Raw genomic sequence first — 15,872 nt, 5'->3', positions numbered from 1 at the left:
GGTGGGTTCCTCCAGTGAGGAAGTATGTGTATCTTGGCTAAGGCCTCAGCCTTTGCTCCGAGCATCTCTCCCCTGGAAAATGCAGAACCCAACAACTTCAGGACTTATGGCCACCACCTGGAGTGCCTACCTGTTGGCTTAGCAGCCAGGGGCGACGGTGGGAAGCGGGTGGAGTTGGTAGAGGACAGTCTGGGCCGGCGCCTTCTGAAGAAACTCCTTAACAGCCCACACTTGAGAGATTCCACCAGGGTGGATTTCCCTGATCCCGAATGGCCAAACAGTTTGAGCTTGATTCTGGGCTGGAGATTCTGGGTGGGTCGGAGTTGCTGGATGAAGAGTCCTCGGTGTGTGTCCTGACGGAAGAATGAGAGGCCGTGTTCTCAGTCATGGGAAAAATGAAGCTCTGAGCAGGCTACACCCCATGATAACTCAGGTTTTCTGGTCCTGGGTCTGTACTTACTACTCTAGCTGGGGATACGTTACTTTATGGTTTCCAACGAAACTGTCTTTAAACTCAGGAAGACACATGGCATTGCAGTCACTGTTGGAAGTGTGGGATTCAGGGACTCTAGTCTATCCGGTGTTGTTGTCCCCATCCCTGCTCCCTCAGTTCGGAGATCTTTGGTCACTGCCCCCCACCCCATTAGCAGTCACTACCCTTGCCATCTGACAACCTCTGCCCTCTGTCTCTGCATCTGCCCGTTTCCATGGCATCTGGATCCTAACAGATTGAGTGGAAAAACCCTGCGAAGCATGACCATGAGACATGGCATGAAATAAGATGAGCCTGTCAGATCACCTAGGGGCCTGTTCCTCTGTGTGGAGAGGCTGGGGCACTGGTGATATAGTCACGTCGTAAACGGGTAAAGCCTGCCTGCCTCTCTCTGGGCTGCCACGTGGCGCCTTGAGGGTCAATGTCACGGTACATGCAGGGCCTGTCTCTGTTTGTATGAAAAGGCTGGTTCCTGTCACAAGAGAGTAGGGCCTCTTCTGGTATGTTTGAAAGATCTAGTTTCTTTATGGCTACATGACAAGAGGGCAGAGCCTACTCTTTTATGAGACTGGAGAGAAGACATCACAAGTCAGTGTGTGCTGTGGGGGGGGGGGCTGAAGAGCAGCAGAGTGGTCTTATTCTGTTCTTTCTTGGACCTGTAGGGAGAAGCACAACTCTCCCCAGAACAAGCCAGTCCTCGGACTGACTCAGACGTGCATCTGTCCATAAACACAGCGGCCTCCAAGTAGGGAGCTCCGTGCCGAGAACTTAGAAATTCAGACCACCAGACCCATCATCTGGAAGAGATACAGCCGTGTGGACACACCGACTTGGGGCCTACCATATGTGCCCTGGACGAGATGTCTTTATCAAGAGGTACAGCATGTTCAGAGAGGTTACCTTAAGTTACCTTAAGTGTCTTAGGGTTTCACTGCTGTGAACAGACACCATGATCAAGGCAACTCTTATGAGGATGACATTTAATTCGGACTGGCTTACAGGTTCAGAGGTTCAGTCCATTATCATCAAGGCATGGCAGCATCCAGGCAGGCATGTGCAGGAGGAGCTGAGAGTTCTACATCTTCATCTGAAGGCTGCTAGTGGAAGACTAACTTCTAGGCAGCTAGGACGAGGGTCTTAAACCCACACCCACAGTGACACACCTACTTCAACAGGGCCACATTTCCTAATAGTGCCTTTCCTTAGCCCAAGCATATACAAGCCATCACCTCAAGTCTGTGTGCTCAGGCATCCTCCACACCACAAGGTCTCTCTCATCCTGTCCTCCCCACCTGCCTTGTTTTTATCATCACATGTCCTTTCTCTAATGAGGATCTGTTTGAAGCTATTGCACATAGATATTACATGTCTCCTCCCTCATTGGGCTGCAGGAGTTTCCCTCTGATGTAGCCTAACATCCAGGCACTCCACAAAATTCATCTTGCCCTTCACCTCCTCCTGCAAGCTTCCATTCCAGCAGGCTTGATCCATGTGAGGATCTCCATCATGACCCCAACAGCCTGAGCTCTAGGCAAGATCAGGAACCCAGTAGAAGGCAGAGTTAGTGTCTTAGCCCTGGCACAAAGATTATGATTAACAAACAGAACTGGCACCTCTCAGAGGAGATCCATGACAGGGTATCTCACTGAGACGCTGTACTGACTAGCTTTGTGTCAACTTGACACAGTTGGAGTTATCACAGAGAAAGGAGCTTTAGTTGGGGAAATGCCCCCATGAGATCCAGCTGTAGGGCATTTCCTCAATTAGTGATCAAGGGGGAGAGGCCCCTTGTGGGTGGGACCATCTCTGGGCTGGTAGTCTTGGATTCTATAAGAAAGCAGGCTGAGCAAGCCAGGGGAGGCAAGCCAGTAAAGAACATCCCTCCATGGCCTCTGCATCATCTCCTGCTTCTTGACCTGCTTGAGTTCCAGTCCTGACTTCCATGGTGATGAACAGCAGTGTGGAAGTTAAGCCAAATAAACCCTTTCCTCCCCAACTTGCTTCTTGGTCATGATGTTTGTGCAGGAATAAAAACCCTGACTAAGACAGACGCACATCTGGCTTGGTTCTAAGTCCTGAGATGAGAGGATCCTGCTGACCTCTCCCCACTGAGCCACTATTGCTTTTTCTGTTAATTACAATGTGGTTTACAGGGGCATATAACCCCCAAAAGGTTACAATCAGCCCTTTCTCGGTACTGGTGACACTGCCCCCTGGTGGACACTATGGAGAGAGCGCTGTATTTAAGATCCCACAAAATGTGGATGCTGGGGCACTGGAATGAATGTGTGTCTATACCTCCCACAGTGAACAATATCCTGGGTTCCCAGGGACTTCTGGGCACTTGGTCAGGATTTACACAGAAGACAGATCTTGTTTAGAGTCATCTCAGCTTAAGACTTAGCTACATTTGTGCACATAACCTGAGGTTCTGGAGTAGACTGTAGGGTTTTCCAAGATTACAAGTATCTTATAAATTGGTGGCTTGCTCACAAAGTATTTAAATATTTTAATACTTATATTTATATGTATTTACTGTGTGTGTGTGTGTGTGTGTGTGTGTGTGTGTGTGTGTGCTATTGCACATATGCAAAAAGACATCAAGGGACAGCTTGTGAGGAACAGTTTTCTCCTTTCCTTAGACTTCTCCTCAGACTTGATGGCAGACAGCTTTATTTCTCAAGCCATCTTCCTGGACCTATTTAAAATTTTGTTTTGCCTTTATTCATTGAGACTCTCAGGTCCCTGGTAGCCCTGAAACCATGCTGTTTGAGTTGTCATGCCAACCATCCAATTGGTAAAGATTCGCAGTCACTCCAAGACCATGGCAGGCTCTCCCTAGATCACCAGCACTGCGCCTCATGTCCCAGCAGGTTCACTGAGACATGTTCCCCTTCCAAGTCTGTCACCTTTGCATTGGTGAGTCTACTGAGAAGTCTGCATGCTGTTCTTAGGTAAGGAACTCACTTCAGATCAGCGGGATGCCATACAGAAGGCATGCCGTGACTCTCGATGGCCACAAAAGCTTCCTGATCCTCCCCTTTTAGATAAGGAAACTGAGACCCAAGAACATGGATCAGAGCGGAATCAACTACTGCATCCTCTACCCATCCTGGAGTGTGAAAGGGAGACAAGCAGCGGGGAGAAATAGATAAAGACATGCAGACAGAAGCGCACTCTCAGGCTGCGTGCTGGAGGCTCAAACAGAGGCTCACACAGCCATCCGTAGCCATCTCACTGGGAAGACATGGACCTACTGGGTTCCTGCTCAAACACAATGTAGCTGTGGGGGCTTCTTGACTTTATTAAGATTTATAAACCATCACTAGTAAAGTGTGCAAAATGAGAAAAAGGCCCTCCCTACTTACATCTTCGTGGGGTTGTGGCATGCCGATTTTGTACCTTGTTGTGATTTCATTTCAGAGACAAACGCATCCACTGCTGGGAGCAATGGAGCATGGTCACCTGCATCCCAAGAGCTACCGTTGGTCTAAAACTTTTGCTTAGAAGTGCTGTTCTTGGCTGATGAGTCTTAATTGGAGGAGGCCGTGGTCATCTTTGAATCTCATGCCAACAAGCTACTCCTCGACTAACTGACTCGAGGCATCCTGTCTTATCAAAGAAAGCAACAGTTTGTTTAATGTACACCTTGGCTTTTTATGAGGCCCTAGACTCTGGGCCACCACACAAGCAAACACGTGTTCTCACTTCTCAAGTGGGGACCCAGGGGCATCAGAACCCTATGTCACCTGCTTCCTACCTGTGCCCAGGTCCCTTTCGTATTTTCTTTTCTGTCCACCAAGAGATGGCAAATCTGGCTGGGTTCTTAACCTTCCTAATGCTATGATCTTTCACTACAGTTCCTCATGTTGTGGTGCCGCCCCACCATAAAAATTATTTTTGTTGCTACTTTACAACTGATTTTTCTGCTGTTATGAATCATGCTGAAAATATCCGTGTTTTCTGATAGCCTTAAGGGACTCCTATGAAAGGGTCATTTGAAACACCAGAGGGGTCGAAACCCATGGGTTGAGAACTACTGTTTTAGACCATAAGCCAGGAGAGCCATTTTGTCATTGAGGTGGGCAGAATATACTACAGTCTTGAAAAGCAGGAAAAGGGAAAGCAGCCTCAGGTGTTCTCATGCCTGTGGGAATCTAACCTCATCCTCTTTACTTTAGAATCTCAACATTAATACAACCTTCCCTTGACTGAAGTTTCTGATAGCCCTCCACTGGTGGTCAGCGCATTCTCAGTTTTGGCCACCAGATGGCATAGTAGGGACAAGCTGAGGAGCCCAGAGGGGGTCTCCCTGAAAAGCAGTTTTCACCAACCCAGGAAACTGTTTTCCTATCCTAATGAATGGTACCACGCCAGCGATAGCCAGCGGTAGCAGGCGGGTGCTACGTGTGTTAATTGGTTTGGAAGGAAGCACAATATTACATAGCCCACCAAAGTGAGGCCGGAGCAGGAGCTCTGAGATTAGATCTGGCCACAAACCCACCCTGGCCAAGCCCTCCATGATGGGGCTGGAAGGAGCTGGTAAGAGCTTGTTCACTCAGCACCCAGGAGGAGTAGCAAGCTGGGACCACTGTGCTACTGCAAGTTTTCTCAGGCCCTACAATGTCCCCCAGTATGTGTCCCTTGGGTCTGTGAGTGTGATTGGGCTGCACACAAGGCCCAAGGGATTCAAGGTTTGGGTGGGTGCTTGGAGTGAGCTGGACATGTAAGATAGCACACCTCCCAACACTAGGAGTGTGCAGGTTTATGAACGTGAACCTTCCGGGCGGCTGTGAAGGTGGGTTTGTAACACAGGTTACACTCACCACCGATCGGCTTCCGTCGCTTGCTTTAAGTGCTTGCTCAAGAAGTGGGGGCTGGTGAGATGGCTCAGTGAGTAAGAGCACCCGACTGCTCTTCTGAAGATCCAGAGTTCAAATCCCAGCAACCACATGGTGGCTCACAACCATCCGTAACAAGATCTGACGCCCTCTTCTGGAGTGTCTGAAGACAGCTATAGTGTACTTAAATAAATAAATAAATCTTTAAAAAAAAAAAAAAAGAAGTGATCCTACCCAAGACTCAGAGAGCAGCTAGCCTGCATGGTCCCATCCAAGCTCAGCAGCACATTGGCTGTAAGTGCTTCCACTAGCGGGTCTCCCTGCCGCTCCTCCAGATCTGAGACCCACAGTCCAAACCTGGCAGGTCTCTGGGTTTACAGCTTTCTTTCTTCAGCACGTTTCCCTTGGCAAATTAGCTTTCACTTTCCCCAAAGGGAAGATGACTAAACCCCCAAGCTGGAAAGGAAGCTACAGGCAATCTGGAGAAGCCAGATAAGGGCCCTGAGAAGAGGCAGCAGCGGCTTCCAGCACATTTCGGAAGCTGTTAGGCCCAAGTGGAGGGAGTGAGAATACTAATTATGCAAATGTCCTTCACTCTCGGTGAATTTTAATTATGGCCAATACCCAACACTGTCCATTTCCCAAAACATTCCTGAGCACCTCCTCAGTGTCTTATGCTTGGGTTTAAAAGAACGAACGGGGCTACTTTTAATATCGGTTTAAGGGGAAAATCTGACTAATGAGACCAATCAAGTCACCCAAGTCCCCAAAGCCCTGATAATCATGGAACTCAAAGGAACAGAGGCAAAGAAAATGCACTTCAAGACCACGGCTACCGCACACAGCCCACTCACTCCCTACCACACACAGACCACTCCCTAGGACCTTGCCTTTCCTTGCATTAAGGTGAAGAGACTGGGTCTGGCTAGGCACCAGGTCGGTTCAGTGGAGGACTGAATGGGCTGTTTCCTGGTAGGTAATCTATCTGCACGAGATAGGAGAGAAGGCACAGCTTCTTCCTGTTAGTTCCTCTGGGGAGGAACAGCCAGAGGGCAGATGTGGGGCTTCCAGAGCCCACCAAACACCAAGCTCCAGAGAGAGGAGACTCACATGAGGGGTCTACGGGATCATATGCTGTAAGCATTCCTGCCACATCCAACTACAGGAACCCAGAGTGATGTCACCGAGCTGGAAGGAGACACCTGTGGCTAGCTCTCAGAGGTGGTACCAAATGTCTCAAGTCCTCCATATTGAACTGGGCCAGTGCAGGCTCCATACAGCTCAGCCCTGCCTGGTGTTTCTTAGTCCTGGCCTTGGCCTGGAGTCTAACTCCTTCTAGAAGAGAAACTCCTAAGGTCCCCTTAATGCGAGGCTCCAAAGCCCTCCCTGGTCCTGTGCCAGCTCCTCCTCGCCACACAGGGATGGACACAGACTCTTTGACTCTCACATGGGCTTCTACCACAGCCAGTAGTAAAATGGCTTTGGTTTTACTTCCATAGGCCAGTCCTTATTTCCTTCACAGCAAAGGTTCAAAACTACATTCCCAGGAGTGAAAACCTCTGAAAACTCCCTAGGCACAGACCACACCGAATGTACGGTACCCAAATGAGGGAGGCGTCAAGAACCACTTCTCTCATGAGTGGCTCTAACACAGGCAGAGAACACTGCACAGTGTGTAGAGGTAATCTTTGGTTTCCACACAAAGAAAGTGAGAAACAGAGAGGAGACCAGGGACGGAAGTATTCTACAAAGACAGGATGTCCCGCCCACCTGCAATGAATGGCAGGAGCACCCTGGTGAAGGCTACTGAGGAGCACGGCGGGAAGGCAGAGAGCACAGCGGACACTGCAGCCTCCCCACTTCCCTGAACTGAGGCCTAGAGTCACGTGGAGGACAATGAGGCTGTGTGTCCTGTTGAACAAGAATTTTATAAAACCCTGCCTGATGGAACAGAAGCCCCAGCTCAGCACACTGTGACCTGTGACTAGGCAGGGTGGCTCAGCGCAGGCTGAGATGTCCCTGACTGGCTGGAAATACACACCACAAAGGCCCCGCACCCGCGCCTGCAGAAAGACCAAGGATGTAGATGGAGATCTCATGATGTGGGACTCTCAGCTTTGCACTAACTCCTCTCCATGTCTTTGAGGATTGCCGTCCCGTAGGAACATTCTCCTCTGTGAACCCTGGGGATGTAAAATGTCAGTGCCAGTCACAGGAGTTCAGGGCCCCCACCACACTTGCCATGGTCCACTCTAAAAACGCTCTTCAGGGTGCTGTGCCAACCACAGAGGACACCACGCGGTGGGTGCTCACTGCGTACAGGTGCTGTTCTCAGGACAGCGTTCAGCGCTCATTACCATTCTCTGAGCTGGCTCCTCTTCCCATGGGCCGGATGCCGATGCTAAGGCACAGAGCTGGGGAGCCATGGGTCAGTTCACCCAGCAAGAGCTCCATCGGGCTGGGCTCAAAATCCAGGCTGCCTAGGCTTACTAGTTCTTGCCAACTTGATATAAATTATAGTCGCCTCAGAAGAGGGACCCACGATTGAAGAATTGCCTCCATTAAACTGACATGTGAGGCATTTTCTCCATTCATTTGGGAAAGTCCAGTCCCCTATGGGTAGTGCTACCCTTGGGCAGGTGGTCTGGGGTTTCATAAGAAAGCAGGCTGAGCAAGCCACAGGGAGAAAACCGGCCCCTCCATGCTACGAATGGAGGTCAAGTCTTCCTGAATACTCCGTAAGCTCTCTACCAACTGAGCTACAGCCCCAGATCCAGGCTAAGGGTTAAAACGGATCCTTTTGCTTCAGCCTAGAAACGTCCCAGGCATTAAACTCGTGTACTGACTTCCTCTTTGTAAGTATTTCTAAAAGCCAAACAACACCCCGTTCTCTATGACAACTCCCTACATATGAGTGTTGGTAACCCGACATGGCTAACTAACTTTTGCTACTACATTTTAAATAGGACTGTAGTGAGCATCTTTGTGTGTTAACAAACAGATAGATATCTTAACCAAAAGGGTTTGGGCATTTTTTTTTTTAAGTCTCTTGATATATCATGTGGGTTGCAAATCTTTCACCTGTGTTTACTTATTTTTCTGTTTTTATAAACTTTACAGTGCTGTGATTTGATAAACAGGAGATTAACTGATACCTGGAAACTCGAAACAAAATAGGAGAGGGACAGCAGCAGTGTTCTTCCCCCTCCACCGTGGGGGTGGCTAGCACAGAGAGGGCTGGGTAAACAAAACCAGCAAGCGATGGGGAGAGCATCAGACTAGTCTGTGTCTGTCTGTGCATGGCCTGCATGCCTGGTGCTCCAAGAGGCCAGCAGGGGGTGCTGGATATCCTGTAAACATAGGGCTTACAAATGAGCGCCCATGTAGGTGCTAAGAATTGAACCCTGGTTCTCTGCAAGAGCAACCATTGCCCTTAACCACTGAGCCCATCCCTCCAGCCCCCAAATGTGTCTTTACAACAACTGTAGAAGAAACCCTGTAGACATTTATGCGTGTGTGCCAACTGACAGGACAAGGAAAGATGATCTCCCCAAACCTATGTCCAATGCCTCCTTCTAGTAAGGAAAACACCAAGAACTTCTCTCACAGAACAGCAAGCTGAGGACCTCCAGTGAAGGCTCACCTTCCGCAGTCTTGCCAGGAGCCCTGCCACATGCTCGTGCTGTTCTGCCTTGGCGAGGTCCTCGGCCGTCTTGCCATCCTGTGGGAGACAGATGATCAGTGTCACAGAGCTGCATGGGACCCCCACGTGCTAGCTCAGTGAAGAAATGGAAGGCACAGCAGGGTCAGAAGAAAGTTGGACAAACTCTTAGGTCCTGGCCTGTTTCCTCGTCTAGGGAATCCTTATTTTATTTAGTGGCTCAGGAAGGAAAAATGCCCATCCAAGAAATGCAGTAGTGTCCCGGAGGTGTCAAGAGAAAAATGCTCAATGCATGGACTCAGAGCATACCCATTCTCCTCTGACTATCCCGTCCCTGCCTGAACTTCTGTCTCTATGGCAGCAGTCTAGAGTGTCTGCTTCACTGTAAGCTCTAATCTTTCAGTTCTCACGCATATAAACCTGGTCTACACCATGGCTGCTAATCACTGTACCTTCCAAAGGACGCTTAGTCTAGCACAGGTTGATTTAAGGTTGCTCAAAAACACAAAGCAGAGACCTAAGGGCCCACAGCACTGTGACATTTACTGTTAGAGACTTTTCACGGAGCTGTAGTTTCATATGAAGGGACCTACTCTTATGTCTATACCATGAACATGCACATCTCCTGAGAACCTTCCAGTCCAAGCCTGATCAAGTTCTCAGTGGATCATGTGAACTGCATGATATCACAGTCCCTTGTGGGGACAGGAGCTGTGGCTGTGTCCCCTTGACACCAAGGAAGATAGATACCACTGTTCAGCTAAAGTTTTATGCAGCCCTAAAAATCCAACCTTCAAAAAAAAAAAATGAAGACACCTTTTTAAGAGAAAAAAAAAAAAGTCTATGGTTTCATTATCTGCATTTGGAGTGAGTCGTCCCATGAAGAGTTGGGACATCCTGTCTACCTGCCAACCTCCCAGGTCCTCAGCTCAAGTTGTTCTTGAGATACATATGGGGCCTCTCTGGACCAGCAAGTCTTCCTCTTGGCCCTGCTGGACTATGTCATTCTCTGCTGTGGAAAGCCACTATCAGCCTTATACAGTGTGAATAACACCTCTGTGGTCTACCAAGGCACCAGTGACATTCCTCAACCTCCAGCTTAAAAATCAACCACGTTTCCAGATAAGTCCACGTGTCTTCTGGGGACAAAATTGCCAAGCTGTGAATGAATGCTCTCCCCAGGCTGAATCTCTCGCTCGGGTGTGTGTTCCACAAAGCGGTGCTGTGAAGTCAGAGCCACCCCATTCTTACTATGTCCCTAAAGTCCTGAGACGGATCCAACAGGCAGGCTAGAACTTCTCCTTTGCTCTGGACTGAACCGAGTTCCTTACTGGACACTCGTGGCTTCACTTGCACGGGATGCCTTTGATGAGCTAGGCATTGAGGAAGAGGTACAGAATAGGGGTCCCTCAGACTTTCCGAGGTGGTACCCAAGGCTGAGCTCTGAGGTCATGCAAGTCCCGAGACATGGTGGCAAGCCTGGGTGTTCAAGGAGAGCTGCAAGTCTGGGGCCCAGAGAGTAGGGAAGGGAGGCTAGACAGTAGGGCAAGCGTCCTAGAGAGAGCAGGAAGAAGAGTCATGGGCAGACAGAGGCAGAAGAGAATCGTGAGCACTGAAGGTCGAAGAGCCAAAGAGAAGAAAGAGGGTTAACAGGAGCCACTGGTGCCTGCTCAGCAGGTTGAGAAGACAGTGAGGGGAAGAGAGAAGTCAGAGGTGGGTAACATCCAGAGAGCAGGCACCATGGACTCGAGCCACTGGTTCCTGGGGTGACTCCCAAAGTTGTTTCGTGCCTGGGTAGGACTACAGCAGATTTACCACGCTTTGATCATTTTGACCACACACTGTTTTATTTTATTTTGGAGACAAGGTCTCACTACCTACCTCTGGCTGGCCTAGAACTCTCTATGTAGACAAGGATGGCCTGGAACTCAAAGATTTACCTTCTTCTACCTCTTAAGCGCTCGTATCAAAGGCGAGCGCCACCACACCTGATCGCTTCTTTCGTCATCTTTGTTTTAGTTTATAATAATAATAATAATAATAATAATAATAATAATAATAAAGCAGCTCCTAAAAGGTGACTGGGGTCTCTGCAGAGATGGTGGTGGAGAAGCCAGGAGCGCTCAGAATCTAAAGCTGACACGAGGGGGCGCTATGGAGCCAAATGTTATCTGTACAGTCATCTCGGAAGCCAGAAAAAGTTAACAGCTCTGGCTGGCTGTCCCACAGGGCAGCATCCGCAGCCACGGGTCTGAAATGTGATTCTGAAAAGATGACTGTCAGCACAGAACGTACAAGGCACTAAAAACTCAGTACCGATAAGAGAATATGAGAAATAGTAATACTCTCAAATTCCTCCTATTGAAGTGAGATTTCATACACACTGCTGAAAGCCCTTTCGTCTGCTGCTTCTTTAATGTGGCTGCTAGAAAATTCAGAAGGACAGACATGTTCTGGCCTTTCTTTGTCTCTCAGTGATGTCCCCGGTCCACGGTCATCCCACTCCTCAAGCGAAGTCATCACTGCTGAAAGAGGAAGCTGCTTGCTTCCCCTGCCTGCTAGGAGGCCAGATGCCCACCAGGCCTGTTTACTGATGGTAGCCTCTCAATTCTGTTTCTAGCATGGTTCCTGTCATCTGTACAGGAGTGGGTGGTCACCAAGCTCAGGCCTCCTAACCTAATGCTTTTCATGAGCCACGCCCACTTCCTGACTACTCAGCTGCCAGACTCCATGAGCCACGCCCACTTCCTGACTACTCAGCTGCCAGACTCCCTGACCAGCAGCTGCTGCAGAGCTGTCAATCAGTTTCACCCACCTCCCAGTCCCCGCCCTTATCTGACATCACTCTTGCTCCACCCCGAGTCTACTGATGGTCAAGACTCTTTGATCAGTGCCCCTCTCTCATTTTCTAGAAGTTTCTCTGTGTGGGGCATCTGTCTGAGTAAATGACAAGGCTTAGCACAGACAGGAAACGCTAAAGCCTCTCTAGAAGCTGAAAGAGGTGGGAGATGGGAAGGCGGTATAAGCAGGGTATGGCGGGGAACCGTGAAGACAGGCACTGAGGGAAAGAGTGAGGGGGAGGGCCATGGGCTCACAGAGCAACACGAAGGGACCAGAGGCTGCACACAAATCTGGATCCAACAGCTGATAGCATCTTCAGAGTCACCTGGTTTTTATTTCCCATAGGGTATCATCTGATATATATATATATATATATATATATATATATAGAGAGAGAGAGAGAGAGAGAGAGAGAGGCCCGTTACATCTTGAGAGTGAACAGTACTGCAAAGACCTACACACAGACAGGGAGCCAAGACCTACATACAGACAGAGAAGAATGAACTACATCATAGGTTGACGCGCGCGCGCACGCACACGCGCACACACACACACACACACACACACACTGGAGGACCATGCCAAGCGTCTGGGCCTCAGCAGCATGGATAGCCAAAGACAATGCTATAAATGGATGAGCATAGCTGTGCCTCAGTGAATTTTCATTTACAAAAACAAATGGCTAGATGGAGCTCCAAGGGCCAGCTTGCTTAAGACTTTGAAGATCTCCAAGAACCTCAAAGCCTCGGGTGAGGTGACACATCAAACACCATGTGATCTCCTTCAAGACTGTCGGTGAAGTTCAGATCTTCAAACGTCAAGACCCCACACACAGAAGTTGGGCCAGCAACATATCAAGCAATAGTTCATGGCTACAACTGAACTGCCACTTCACCTTGTTGGCCAAACTCTTATCTATGGTGTTTATTTTATGAAATATGAACCAAACAGTTTCTTCTGAGGAGTGGGGGGCAGGAGGACGGCGTTAAGCCCGAAATGAGAAGCCAGAGGGATGGACTACATCTTACTTAGAAATAATTTTCAGTCCCAGCAGCAAAGGCAGACTCTAAACAGTAGACACCAGCCCTTTGCCTCCAGGCTATTCATGACCCTCCAAGACCACTCAGGGGATCCAGCTCCTCCCACAGGGCACAGGGCCTCTTGCACCCTGGGGCCAACGGGAAGCACTTATGAAAGAGAAATCCATACGTGGAATAGAAAGCTAAGAGGCACTGTTGTGTAACACGGTAAACAAAAGGCCAGTGTGAACCGGCGGGTCGCTGGCGGAGCGGGGCTGGCGAGATGAGAAGGGATGAAACATTAACTAGATATTAAACTAGGTCTGTGTGGGCAAATGTTTATGTAACTGCAGCGGAGGGTTAGAGCTTAATAGCAGCCTGTCTGCTTTAGAATGCAGTTGCCAGGCAATACCTTTCCCCCTGTGCCCTTGAGGCACAAGAAGTTTCCATGGCTCTCCGAGGCCAGACACCTGCCCCTGCCTGGTACTCACCGAGGTTAGAGCTTCCACGTTGGCGCCCATCAGACAGAGGTAGCGGACCACATCCAGGATCCCGTTGTTGGCTGCAAGGTGGAGAGGGGTCCGACCATACTGGGAAGAGAAAAAAAAAAAAATACCACAAGCGTTCTCACGGCTGCTGTCTGTGAAAGGCGCTAGTTCACAGCCATTGTTGGGGAGAAACGGCATTACATAAGGGGACTGGGACCAACAGAACCAAACAGGAGGTTCTAGCTCCCACTGAGGCAGGTCTGCCAGGCAGTTTTTCAAGCGCTTTGAAGTTGAAAGTCTAGCTCCAAATTCACCTTCAGAGGATGAACGAGGAGGTTAGCCACAGGGTAACCAAGTTACCTGCTGGGCTGGCAGAGAGCAAGGTAAGAGCGTGAGTGCCCGCCCAGGCATGCATGTGCATCTGTCTGCACCACAGAGTTACTATTCACCCACCAGGGAGGGAGAAGGAAGGGAGCTGCAGGGGGCACTCTTAGGGGGTCGTGGAGCTTCGAGGTCATCATGCCTACTATGGTTCGTAGGCCTATGGTTCTCAGACTGTGCACCATACACCCTGGGGTACTGCAGTGAACCCCCAGGGGTAGCGACGGCTATCTTAAGGTTTGAGGGGTATGTGGTGAATATCTCCTCCAAGCATGTCACAGCCAGGACATTAGACTGGTGGGCTTCCTCTCGTTGACACCCTGTCTTTGCAAGTCTTCCCTCAGAAGTTAGTGGCATCTACACCAAGAAGCAATGGTCTTGGAAATAGAGTCTGGAGAGTTGACTCCATAGTTAAGTGAACCAGCTGTTCTTCCAGAGAACCCAGCACTCCCACAGTGGCTCACAACCATCCATCCCTCACTCCAGGTTCAGAGGATCCAACACCCTATCTGACTCCAGTCAGCACCAGGCACACTTGCGGTGCAGTCATCCATGCAGACGAAATATGCACACATGTAAAGTAATTACTTTCTGACGTTTAGGCTTAAAAGTAATTGTGTGGAACAGGGGAGGGAGGGAGGCATCCAATCTATAGTCACAGAAGCGGTGCAATATCAGTTACCGCACACACCCTCGTGGCTGCAGTCACGTAAGGATGAAGGGAGGACAGGGGGCTCCTCTCCTTGGTTGTTTTCTATTTCTCAAAGGTTGCTAAGTCTGGGGGGTAGGATGATCCACAAATACAACAGTGAAATAGCAAACTCATTGGCTCTGTAGAAGCCATGAATAGAAATCACCGAGCCACTACAGGGGATGTAAAGAGTCAGTGCTTGGCAATCTCTGCTTGCAGAGTGTTTATTTTTTGCATGGGTCAATACATTGTCGTGTTAAGCGTTTAAGATAGGAGTGTGTTAGAAAATTAAATCCTCAACATCGCTTCTTGAGATTTTCTCCATTAACACGTTGGAGCGTTTCCCTCCTGGCTCTATGAATCTGAAGAGACAGATCACTGGAAGGGCTGAGACATGACCACATGCCACATTATGTTATTAGCTTACAGTTAGTGGTGGTTTTGTAAAGAGGGATTTTATTTATTATATGTAAGTACACTGTTGTTGCCTTCAGATACCTCAGAAGAGGGCGTCAGATCTCATTATGGATGGTTGTGAGCCACCATGTGGTTGCTGGGATTTGAACTCAGGACCTTCGGAAGAGCAGTCAGTGCTCCTAACCGCTGAGCCATCTCTCCCGCCCTAGCGGTGGTTTTCATCTGTAATGAAATCTGTGACACAACTTTTGAAAGCCTAAATGCTATTCAACTCAGAGACTCCTGCAGCCAGCCTGCAGGGAACTGCAATGGAGAGAGTGTTCCAATCCATTCCAGGTGTTACGCCTGGCTATCACATAACTCAAACTCCTTAGTGTTATAGCCCAGGCCTTTCCTATCTGGACACGAGGTCTCCTTCCAGCATTTCTCCCACTCTCCCATCACCTCTGTGCTCAGGACCTGCAGTCCCGTGCTGTATTTTCACCACAGATCTTAGGGAGCTATGCGTGCAGGCTCTGTCTGAAGTCCTAACTTCTTTGGATTCTTTCCCCTGTGTCCGCAGCACCTCCTGCCTGCCCTGCGCCTGCCCTAGCAGGGATGGTGACATGGTGACCAGTGAGTTTGCTACTTTGTGTTGTGTTTGGTTTTCTAAAGGCAGCCTAAAAGTAGAAACACCCATGGCCAAATCCTCACCTCCTCAAATGCCTGGGCTGTGCAGTAAGACACCAATCACAGCTGATGCCCATGGCTCATCCCAGGGGAGTGTGTGTGTGTGTGTGTGTGTGTGTGTGTGTGTGTGTGTGTACACATTGCTGTGAATACTCTTATCTGTCTGTGGGATAAGGGTGACCTATGAGGTTGGACCTTAGAGACAGTGTTGTCCCTTTCTTTCTCGCTGGGTTAAAAACAAAACCGCCCCAGTCTTCAAATAAAGCATGAAGAAATGTCACCACAGAGTGACAAGTCCTTACCCCCTTAGTCTAAGAGGGACAGGATTTGAATNGTCAGGTTTCTCTCTGGAGGGATCTAATCTAGTAAGA

General features: G+C 49.2%; 1 protein-coding gene across 6 annotated transcripts in view; it reads right to left on the bottom strand.

Annotated features, from left to right (window-relative positions):
* Positions 1 to 15,872, bottom strand: part of Dapk1 (death associated protein kinase 1) — a 168,147-nt gene that overhangs the window by 17,086 nt on the left and 135,189 nt on the right. For all 6 annotated transcript variants that reach the window (XM_029547439.1, XM_021215999.1, XM_021216000.1 and 3 more), the window contains 3 exons: positions 13,347 to 13,445; positions 8,978 to 9,055; positions 131 to 353 (listed from right to left, as the gene is read on the bottom strand). In XM_029547439.1, the coding sequence (XP_029403299.1) occupies positions 131 to 353; positions 8,978 to 9,055; positions 13,347 to 13,445 (400 nt within the window). The remainder of the gene's footprint in view (positions 1 to 130; positions 354 to 8,977; positions 9,056 to 13,346; positions 13,446 to 15,872) is intronic.

Source organism: Mus pahari, chromosome 16 (assembly GCF_900095145.1).
Source record: "Mus pahari chromosome 16, PAHARI_EIJ_v1.1, whole genome shotgun sequence".
Taxonomy (NCBI): Eukaryota; Metazoa; Chordata; class Mammalia; order Rodentia; family Muridae; genus Mus; species Mus pahari.
The sequence above is the reverse complement of the archived record's forward strand: the minus strand, read 5'-3'. Positions and strand labels throughout refer to the sequence as shown.